Source organism: Tamandua tetradactyla, chromosome 2 (genome assembly GCF_023851605.1).
Source record: "Tamandua tetradactyla isolate mTamTet1 chromosome 2, mTamTet1.pri, whole genome shotgun sequence".
NCBI lineage: Eukaryota > Metazoa > Chordata > Mammalia > Pilosa > Myrmecophagidae > Tamandua > Tamandua tetradactyla.
Genome location: NC_135328.1, coordinates 12,996,669 through 13,008,892, shown reverse-complemented (window position 1 = coordinate 13,008,892; position 12,224 = coordinate 12,996,669). Strand labels below are relative to the sequence as shown.

At 33.5% G+C, this 12,224-nt stretch overlaps 1 protein-coding gene across 1 annotated transcript; it reads right to left on the bottom strand.

Moving 5' to 3' along the window:
• Positions 1-2,603: 2,603 nt before the first annotated feature.
• On the bottom strand, positions 2,604-3,551 carry LOC143659092 (olfactory receptor 8H1-like). Its single transcript, XM_077131680.1, has one exon. It carries the CDS (start codon positions 3,549-3,551, stop codon positions 2,604-2,606), a length of 948 nt encoding a protein of 315 aa, XP_076987795.1.
• Positions 3,552-12,224: the final 8,673 nt, after the last annotated feature.

Genomic DNA, 12,224 nt, shown 5'->3' with positions numbered 1-12,224 from the left:
GTGCTCAATAAATATAACTTATTTTTAGCATTACGATATAAAATCAATCATTTGCAAACAACAATTCTTATTCAAATTTTGTTTTACCATATTCCAGTCTAATTTTCTTCTTTATTAAATAGTTGGACTTTTGCAACAGAGAGAATTATAACATAGCACCACGAACAAAATGATGTTAAATGTGGTAAATAGGGGAATTTTAAGTTGTATAAATATTATTATAAAAAATAGGACTGCATAACACAAACATTGACTCCTAGTGGAAACCATGCGCCCTAGTTAATAGCATAATTAAAATAATGTTACCATATTAATACAAAGTATTCACAACAGCAGTATTTATGGAGGTCTGCATTTTATGCATGATTTTTCTCTAAATGTTCAACTTCTCTAATATAAATAAATAAGCAAGCAAGCATATTTTGAGGACTGAGTAAAAAATAAACAAACTTCAGATCACATTTACATAAAATATGGTATTCATTGATATAAACAGAGATATGAGGGTAATGGAAATAGCTTAGTGATTTTATATTGCTTAAAGGGCATGTCAAACATATTCACTAGCAACATAATTGTTTACTAGAATATATAATAGAAGGGCAGTCTATTCTTAGTTGAAGTAAAAATTAAGTATTTTTTGAATTTATTATTGTTTATAAAATTATAGAATCTGTTGACCATCATTGCCAACACACACAAATAGGATTCATTTTCAAAACTAATGAAATGTACAAAAATGAAAGAAATGTCAGCATAGTTCAATAAAAAAGACTAGAAACTGTAAACTATAAGAACACTATAAGAATATAAGAATTCTTAGAAGAAAACTATAAGAATAGTCACAATGCATGTACAAGATGAGATGTTAGCTAAAAAATATATTATTTAAAAATACATGCTTATCAAGGACATCTTTCATTGTAAACAACACAAAGAGTAATTGTGAAAAAAATGGATACTGGACAACATAGATTTAAAAAAAATAAGTCATAATGAAATCATTTATATTGTCAAATATGACAAGTTAAAATTTTCACATAAATTAAGAATATGAAGAAAAAATGTAGATTTTAGTTATTTGAATAAATTAATGAACGGTGATGAACCAGTGAAAAGCTGTTAAACATATTCATGCCTAAAACAGAAGTTGAACTTTATTATAATCAAATACTTGGAAATGCAAAAACATTTTCTTGTATATACTTTGAAAGCAATTTAAAACTTCAATCCCAGATTTTATAGAGGAATTTTTAAAGGAAAATTTAGCAACCTACTTGCAAAATTTACAAGATGTAAAAAAATTAGGATTCATTATGAATTCTTACCTTCGCAAATTTTCTGTATAAAAATTGTAAAGCAAGGTAAACCTTTAATCTATTGTAAAATAATAATGCAAACCTGCTGAAATTAGGAGAAAGGCACTGACTTTTTCAGTCGTACTGAATTTTGTTGACACATCATAGAATAGTAGGGTTTTTGAATGGTTAGCAGGTAGACACAAAAGAGATATTACCGAATGCAAAAGATTTTTAACCTGATGAATTTACAAAACTTCAGGCATGAGTCTTGATCTCACCCATGTACCAAGAAAACATTCATCTCCCAACTGTAAATGAAAAAGCAATTACAAAGAGCTAAGTGTAAAATGAAAATTGCCAAAGAGAAAGAAAAATTTGGAACATATATGTAATATAAACACACATATACGGAAATATTAGTGTAGAAAGTCATGAAAAAACTATAAAAATGGATAGGAATTTCTATTTTCTTTTATATTTTAAAATATTTGCTACATTTTCTCCAGTGCTCACATATACTCTTTTCTATAACCGAATTCTATCACAATATTTTCCTTTTTTCTAACAACAAACGTGTGAAGTGTTGTTTCCTTTTTTCAGCATCTGTTTATCAATAAAATAAACCAGATGTAGTTATGAAAGACCAGTGTGTATTTTCATAGCAGAATACATAAAATTTTTGCAAGAAATTATTCTGATGATGATGGTCACAGATTATCAGTTCTCCATTCAATTCTTCACATCATCCTCAGATTTAATCTTTACAATAATTTTATGGATTTAAAATTATTATCTTTCTAAATCTATGGAATTATTGCAAAGTTAAGGAAACTGACACTTAAACTTGCAGTGACCTACCAAAGGAAAGTCCGTCAAGAACCTGGCAGATCTAGAATATAAGCCCTGAGTTGTACAGCCCAAAGCAGCGCTCTTTAAGACAACACTATATTTCTTTTCTGTAGAATAAAAGGAATAAGTTCTGAAACTGATCTCCATAATAGAAATCCTCTGAAATTGAAATATTCATGGGTATTTCTATGATAAATTTTGAAAGATTATACTACTTTTTTTCATATTAGTTGCCCTTAAAAACACGTATTTAGATCGTAGAGATGGTATCTATTTCATGGCTTCTCTAAATATGTTTTTGGAAATATTCTGGATCATGTGGACTTATTTAGAGGATGGCTCAACAGAAATGTAAATTGATTAATTAAAGGATGCTATTATTATTAGAGAAAGATCAAGTAATTACTCAACAGGAAAGGAAGAAACGATGTATTTAAATGTTTAGTATCACTGTCATTTCAACTTCCTGGGACCCTCTCTCTTCTGCATGACTCTAATGAGAGCATTTTTTACTTCCTTGTTCCTAAGACTATAAATGAATGGATTCAGCATGGGGATCACCATAGTATAAAACACAGAGGCCACTTGATCCCTTCCCAAGGAATAAGACTTACTTGGTTTTAAATAAGTAAAAATAATAGTGCTATAAAAGATGGTGACTCCTAGGAGGTGGGAGGCACAAGTAGAGAAGGCTTTGTGCTTTCCTGAAGTGGAATTAATTTTTAGGATAGTTGACAGAATGTATATGTAGGACACTGAGATTGTGAAAAGAGACACCACTACAGTGGCGCCAGCGAGAATGAATATCATGATTTCAATATCACGAGTGTTAGTGCAAGACAGGGCTAAAATTGGGGTTAAGTCACAGAAAAAATGATGGATTACATTGGATTTGCAGAAATGCAAACTGTTCATACAAAGAACATTGACCAAGGAGTCAGTGAAGCCAATCATGTAGGAACCAGCGATGAGGGCTCGGCAGAGTCTTGTGGACATAACAATCGGGTAGTGAAGAGGATTGCAGATAGCCACATAGCGGTCATAGGCCATTGAGGAAAGAAGGAAGCACTCAGTTCCACACAAGAAGACAAAAAAATACATCTGGGTGAAGCAGCTTGTGAATGAAATATACCTGGAAGAAGTCAGTAAGTTCTTTAAGGTCTTAGGGGTGATGACCGTTGAGTAGCAGAGGTCAAGGAACGACAGGTGGCTGAGGAAAAAATACATGGGTATGTGAAGTTGGAGATCCAGGAGAATTATCAGTATCATCCCTGCATTCCACAGCATGGTAACCAGGTAGATCAGCAGGAACAGCACAAAGAGGACACTCTGCATCTCTTCAGAGTCTGTCAATCCCATGAGGATGAAATCAGGTACATTTGTGTCATTCCTACTTCCCATAGCATTCAACCTGTGTAAACTGTTGAGAAATCAAAGGTGATACTTGCATTAACGACTTCAAAAAGTTATGTCTATATACATTTAAAAAAATTAGTTTCATACTCTTAGAAATTTATAATAAAGAGTATTTTGCACTATGTGTAAAAAATTTCTTACCTTGACTGCCAAACATAAATTAGGCATAAAACATCATTTGCATTTTGTATAATTGAAAATCATAGATATTGAATAATTAGAATGATCCTGGACTGATAAATGCTTCCCTTTATTAATACATTTATCCAGATGTAATCATAGATATTACTAGTGCTCTTATTTTTTAGATGAGAAAAGGGGCACAGAAAGTTAAATAACTTATCCAGAGTCATAACCATTAAGTGATTCCAAAAATATTGGTTCTGTGGTTCTACAAAATTTGCTTGAATCAAGAGAGCATGTTTTTCACACTGTTTTCCTATTTACAATTATTTTGAGAAAAATATCAACAGTGATAAATACGTAAAAAAATAATGACGGTTTTATGACATCATTTTCAGTTATTTTATATTCAATATTATGTAATACCAATGACAGGTGAAAAATTAAATCCTAGACCTCTTTACTGGGTGTATTAATATTACAGACCACACATTAAATGAATTTTGAGAAACTATGTTATATTTTTGTTTATTTAAAACCAAATTTCTTCAAAAATTATATTTTGAATATATGTATAGTGCTGGTACATTCTGATTCCACAAATTCTATGTTGCCATTTCCAGAAATCCTGGCATTATTTAGGTCATATCTAAATGATGTGTTTATGAATATGGATATGTTTCTAATAATCCCTCATTTATCTGATCGAAACTAAAACTTTCTAATTTTGAACATAATGTGTTTCTAATAAGTCCCTCATTTATTTGATCAAACCTAAAGCTTTCTCATTTTGAACATAATACTTACCATGAGCCAAATGTGAAAATCTTCTTCAAGCATTATTTGTCTTAAATTTGTCACCCTCAAATTTTCCCATATATATAAACCACTTAAGGAACTGATGATTTCTATGATATACTTGTTTTCTTTGAGATAAGTTATTTCTAAATTTTTGTACATGCATTTTGTTTTAATCCGAGATAAAATAAATCAACTCCAAAATTTTGTTCAGATCTTGGTCAAATGTAAAGTTCCTCTGAAATCATGCCTCAGAGGCATACAAGTATACAAAGGAGCGTCTGTGAACAAAGCGGAACAGAGTATTACAGCCTTTCCGTGTGCTAATGCCAAAGTACCTCTTATATGAGGATTGCTGATAATGCCCCATTCAGCCATCTGTGGGACCAATTTCCAAGGAGATTATGTGGCATGTTTCCAAGGACTAATGCATCAGTGTTAACATTGAACCACAGAATTATTTTTCTCTTTGGAGACACATAATTTTGAAAGTGAGTTTTTGGTATTCTTTTGAGATCCTGTAATATTTGGGTAATACAGAAGGTTGTTTTTTGTTTTTTTTTTGAGAGAAATATTTAATCAGCCTATGGCTGAAAGTCCAGGTCATTAGCCACCAGGGAGGAAAGAGTACATTTTTCATCCTGAATTACATTTTTATTCAAAAGTTTGACACTATCATGGGAGTAAACATTTGTTCATTACACAAAAATTAGAATACAGGAAAATTCAAAGAAGAGAATGAAAATTATTCATAACTATTGTTAATCTTGACATGTATTTTCTTTCAATTATTTTCTTTTGGGCATAGCTAATTATTTACATGGATACTTGTATGTTCACATAATTTGTATCAGACTGTATTCTCAGTAACATCCAGATTTTAACACTAAATATTTATAGTACACTTTGACCTAAGTCATATTACATGTTTGTAAAAGACACAATTTCATGTTATTTTTCATTGGCTATTGCAGCAAAACTGACTTCTCTTTAGGAGCAGGCACAGCTGATGTATGGGCATTTTTGAGGCATCGCAAGGAAAGTATAGCGTAATTTCTATATTTAGGTTTGGCAGTTAAAACTAATTCATTGAGACAGCAGATGTATTACTGTATTCATCCAAAAAAAGTTTCTACAACAAAAGATAAAAAATAAAAAAAAGTTTTATTTTTTATTGTTTACTACTATTTGCTTGTATTTCATTAAACCATGCAAGAAAGAAAAGAAGAAAGCAAAAATAATTGCAGAGGTGTTGGAACCATTTGTAATTAATAGCTAAAAGCTCACTTCCTTTCTATATAATCAGTTCGGTTCCTTTCCTGTACATCTTGCAATAATTAGCAATATTGAAATAAATTTTGGGTATATCTGGAAAAATTTTTACAGGAAAAACTGCTCAGACTCCAAAATTTTGGGAAAGAATTGTTTTTATGAATAACAGAGTTACAATATAATGTGAAATATACTTGGTTAACTTTTGGAAGTACAATTCTTCTATTCATCAAAAACTTAAAGATACTGGGCAGGCTCAATTGGAGATTAAAAAACTGCTTACATACTCTAGTTTTTTTTTTTTGGAGTTTTCCAAATCCACAAACCCATGTAACTTTTTTGGAGTGTTGGGCATCTGCTATACTTAAGTTGTCACTATGAAATGTTGGTTACTTTTCTGACATGAATAGAGCCATTTCATTACTTGTATGTGACACACAGATATTTCTTTTGTTACTGTTAGGACCACAGCATGCTTTCTCCTGGCTGCAATGGCTTATGATTGCTAAGTAGCAATCTACAACCCACAACTGTATTCAGTCAGCATGTCACACAGAGTCTATGGGCCACTGATCATTGTTTCCTATGTTGGTGGAAATTTGTATGCTACTTTACACACAGTGGTTGCTTTTAGTCTATCCTTCTGGGCATCCAATTCAATTAGACATGTCTTTTGTGATAGGCCTCCATTCCTATTTCTTATTTTGACCCTTATACCAACCAGGTTCTACATTTCTTTTTTGTGGGTGCTATTGAAAATACTACTATACTGATAGTCATGGTCTCAGAGGCTTTCATTCTATTGGCTATTCTGAAGATGCATTCTACCGAAGGGAAGCAGAAGTCTGTCCTACCTGCAGCTTTCACCTAACTGGAATATCAATTTACCATGGGACTATCCTCCTGATGTGTATGAGGCTACGTTCCAGCTGCACATTAGACCATGATATGACAGTGTCTGTTTTACACTATTCTGTTTTCCATGCTGAATTCCATCATCTCCAGTTTGAGAAACAAGCACATTAAAGAGGTGAAGAAAAAAGTAGTTTAAGAGATATTGGTTCATAAGTAATGTTAATTTTTAGCTTTAAATAAAACTAAAAAGAATGTTCAATGTCAGTCCATATCTCTGTGATCATAAATTAGAGAAGAAAATATCTTGTTTTCAGTTAATACTGCTTATGTACCCTACATATTTTTCCAAAGAAAACATTTATCAGTCCTCCAATGCAGCATATCACAATGTGAGTAAATTGTGTTAGCCATATGTCTTTCCATATATTCAAACTGATCATATTAAATATTTATTCATAAATACATATTGTTGTTAGTCTTGCTGTAATTTGATTTTCATTACCTATAATTAAATCCCATGTCCTCAGGCAATGATGGCTTGACATACCCTCACATTGTTTAAAGTAAGTCCTCAACTCTCATTATGAGGTGAATTGTTCTTCCTGAATCCTATGAAGGACACCCCCAATGATATTTTCTCATCCCATGCACTCACACTCTCAGATTCATCCTCTGGTGATATCTTTTGCAGTGTTTGGATCAACAGCATATTTTTATTCTATCATTTCCTTCACACTGTCCAGTCACAAAAATTGATTATATCCATTGTGATTCTCCTCCCACAAGATATAGAGATGATATGGTAGTATCTATTGTGTGTATAATTAAGGCTCAGGCTAAACAAATGAAAATATATTTGCTTAAGCCTTATATATCCAGCTGTTTATTTTTGTTCTAAGATTTGTTGACTTGAAGAAATATTACGATTAGGAATCTATTTTCTTTCAATAAAATTCGCTGTTTTCAGGCAGAGATGCTGTGCTTGTTTGAAACTGTTATGTACCCAAGAAAGGCTATATTATTATCCTAATCCAGTCCTGTGGGGGGCAGACTTTTTGTTTGGGTAAGACCACTTGATTAGATGGTTTCTATGGAGATGTGACACACTCAATTGTGGGTGTGACCTTTTGATTAGATGGAAATGTGACCCCGCACATTCAAACTGGAACTTATTTAGTTTACTGGAGTCCTTAAAAGACATGGCCCAGAAAGCAGAGAGATCGATGCTTGGAGACACACAGATGAAGGTCAGAGAGGAGGCCAATGGATCCATGAACTGAAAGCAATGAAACCTGGGAGCAAAGGGCCAGCATACATTGCCTTAGGCTTTCCCACGTGATGGAGAAAACTCAGATGCTGCCTTTCCTTTGAGAAGGTATCCGCTTGCTTTGAACATTTTCACAGCCTTAGAAATTGCACCTTAACAAATCACCTTTATAAAAGCCAATCTATTTCTGCTATATTGCATTCTAGCTGCCTTTGCACATTGAAACAGATTTTGGTACCAGAAGTGTGGTGCTGCAGTTTGCAAATACCAAACACGTTGGAACAGCTTTTTACATAGATAAGGGGAAAATTATGGAAGAATTGTGAGGGGGTGAATAGGAGAGAATGAATTCCTTTGAACAGATGGTTGTTAGAATTGTGAACTCTAAAAATATAGTCTAAGTAGACCTTAGATAGAAATGAGGATGTGTCATCCCAAACTAAAACTGTCACTTGTTTTACAATGATAGAGAGTTTGAAAGAATTGAGTACTAGTATTGGAAGGTAGAATGGAAGGTAGATGGAAGGTAGAATTTGAAAATGATGATCTGAAAAAATTAGCTGAAGAGATTTCCAAACTAAATGTGGGAAGTGCAGCCTGGGCTCTTTTTCAGCTTATAATAAAATGTTACAGGAATGGATAAGTTGGGAACTAAACTCTAGGGTACAAAGAAACCAGAACCTGATAGTTTGGAAAGTTCTAAGGTTTTGGAAAATAAGATCTCAGAGAATTATTGCCCCATATGAGGATTTATCCAAAAATGGAGTCAGTCAGCAATTTCAGAAAAAGTCAGGATTGGAGATGAAGTTGCCCAGAAAGGATTTGTTGAAAGCCCTATTGTCTGAAAAGTGTGACCCCCAATATGCTGCATGGAAAACTTACAAGTGTGTTGAGGAGTCTGTATAAAAGAAAGCATTGCCAGTCTGGACTAAAAGGTACAGAAAAGGGACAGATTGAAGGAAAAATTACTTCAAAGGCAGAACCATGAGACTTAAGGTCTGGAGCCAAGAAATCTTGGTCCAGGAAAACTGACACACCCATCCACACGGAGAAGGTGAGTTTGCCCTGAAGGCAGATGGTGGGCCTACTGCCCCCATGGTCAGGAAGAGCTTTTGTACTCCAGGCCTCAGAGAGTGTGGAGTACATTCCCTGGGGATAGGGAGGAGCTTGACAACCCTGCCATTGGTCCAAAGTAGTTGAGCCTGTGCCTGAGAAATGGCAGTGAATCCAAGTGCTTTCCTGATGCTTGGAGAGAGTGGAGCCAGGAGTAAGTCTGTCTCCCCAGTGTTCCCAGTGTTCCAACCCTCACTCCAGTGATTGAGAGAACAGAGCTGGTGCGTGAACCCTTGAAAATGGTGGGACTGCTGCTCACTCAAACCCCAAGGATCAATGACTCTCAAATCTAATGGAGTTTGCTCTGCAGGTTTTAGAAATCAAATGCAAACCTTTGTCCCCTGTTTTCCTTTCAATTTCACCTCATGGAAATGTGAATGTTTATCCTATGACTGTCCCTGTTTTGTATATTGGCATTGTATAAATTTCATAGGTCCACAGCTGGAGGAGAATTTTTGCCTTAGGACAAACCATACTTGTAACTTACTTTGATCGGATTTTGTGCAGTTTCTCCCTTTGTATTACATTTTTTTGTTATTTAAATGAGTTAAGGCTTTTGTGATATTATGATGGAGTGAATGTATTTTATATATAGAAAGAACATGTCTTATAGGGTTCAGATGATAGAATATACTTGTTTGAATCTGTTATGTATACCAGAAAAACAATATTCTTTAAATCCTAGTATGATCTCATGGAGGAAGACCTATTGTTTGGGTGGGATGTTTTGATTGGGTTGTTTCCATGGAGATGTGACACACCAATTGTGGGCGTCACCTTTTGATTCAATGCAGATGTGACTCTGCCCATTCAAGGTGGACCTTAATTGGTTCACTGGAGTCCTTAAAAGAGCCAACTCAGAGAGCAGAGAGATCAGGTGCTGGGAGATAGAAGAACCTCAGAGGTGACCACTGCAACCAGGAGCTGAAAGCAGTGAAACCTGGACACAAAGGAAGACATTGCCATGTGACTTCATATGTGACAGAGAAATACAGAATGCTGCCTTTCCTTTGAGATGATACCCTCTTGTTGGTGCCTTAATTTGGACATTTTCACAGCCTTAAAATTGTAACTTTTAACTTCATATATCTCCTTTATAAAAGTCAACCCGTTTCTGGTATATTGCATTCCTATGTGTCCACTAGATCATTCCCATCAGAACAAAGTCATCAACAGGTTAATTCTCTTTTGTGAAACTGAGGTACAATTCAATAATTTTCAGGGCTTCCCTCTCTAATCAATTATGCAAAAAGAAACCATATGCTTTTACTGGAACAAACACATGCTTGATAGCAGAGTGTAGCTTATATGTATACTCAAAATTCTTTCTAAAACAACAACAAACACATTTTCAGAGACACAGAATTGACTACAATGGGGATAGCTTGTATTATAAAGAGATTACACTACTTGAAGTCACAGCATTTAAAAAAATTCCTTTCTGATTATGCTCTTCTGAGATGATTTTTTTCTGTAATAAAGGACAAAATAACTTCAACAGAATTTCTAAATATCCATCTCTTACAATAATTAAAATATTTTCAGCATTTCAGGGTAATTTCTAAGGCTTCTACCATTTTATTAGGAGTTTCAAGTGTTATGACAAAGTTTCAGTTAAGACTCCCCCCACCCTGGAGTTATAATTTTCTTTCAAATTAAAAAAAAAGGTTTTTCTGTGGGAAAGAAAGTGATGAACATAATGACAAGAATGCATTTCCTCCTGTCTAAAACTATCTAGCCTATAATTCATTCAGTAAAGAGAGAAAATCAACTGTCAGGATAACATGCTTGAGATTTCCCCTTTTTTCCTAAATGTAAAATCCCAACGATGAGTCTAGTGGTCTCCCATTATCTTTATCACAAAGTTAAATATGATATAGTGGTAAATTAAACTATAACATTAATAATTTTTCATTGTTCACATCTCAGCTCAATTAATTTCCCATCAAATATGACGGGAAATATATTTCTATTTAGTATATTTCTATGTGCCCGTGGAAACTCTGTTACATATCATTTAGCACCATTACCATTTAATATTTATTGTTGTGAATGTTTGATTACTATATATTTCCACCATTGTACTGGCATTGTAAATTGCATAAAGACAAGAGTTGAGCATGATTTTCCACACAATTGTATGTCTAGGGCATAGCATAGTAACAGAAACATATAGTTTACTCAGAAAATATTTTCTGAATAAAGGTTAATTCAAGGAACAAGTTATAGTTGCAATTGTTAGTACTTATGCATCTTTGTACTTACCACACATTTTATAAACATTACATATATTAGGTCATTTATCTTCATAACAAAGACTAAAATGTGATTCTGTTATTACCTACAATCACAGTTGAGGAACTGGAGGCATATAAATTCTAAAGAATGGGTGCAACTCCACATAGCTCTTAAGATTGATACCAGAATAAAAATCTAAACAATCTGGCTACAAAGTTCTTCTTTTTTTTTTTGAGATTTTCTTAGGTCATTTTTTATTTATCATCTTTTAAAATTCTACCAGCTTTTTTTTATTAAAAAAAATTACCTAACACAACATTTAGAAATCATTCCATTCTACATATGCAATCAGTGATTCTTAATATCATCACATAGATGTATGATCATCATTTCATAATACATTTTCATCGATTTAGAAAAAGAAATAGCAAGACAACAGAAAAAGAAATAAAATGATAATATAGAGAAAAAAATAAAAATACAAAATACAAAATAAAACTATAGCTCAGATGCAGCTTCATTCAGTGTTTTAACATAATTACATTACAATTAGGTAGTATTGTGCTGTCCATTTTTGAGTTTTTGTATACAGTCCTGTTGCACAGTCTGTATCCCTTCAGCTACAATTACCCATTATCTTACCCTATTTCTAACTCCTGATGGTCTCTGTTACCAATGACATATTCCAAGTTTATTCTCGAATGTCGGTTCACATCAGTGGGACCATACAGTATTTGTCCTTTAGTTTTTGGCTAGACTCACTCAGCATAATGTTCTCTAGGTCCATCCATGTTATTACATGCTTCATAAGTTTATTCTGTCTTAAAGTTGCATAATATTCCATTGTATGTATATACCACAGTTTGTTTAGCCACTCGTCTGTTGATGGACATTTTGGCTGTTTCCTTCTCTTTGCAATTGTAAATAATGCTGCTATAAACATTGGTGTGCAAACGTCCGTTTGTGTCTTTGCCCTTAAGTCCTTTGAGTAG

Excerpts from the sequence above, each read along its gene's own strand:
- LOC143659092 (XM_077131680.1), bottom strand. The coding sequence starts at position 3,551 with ATGGGAAGTAGGAATGACACAAATGTACCTGATTTCATCCTCATGGGA.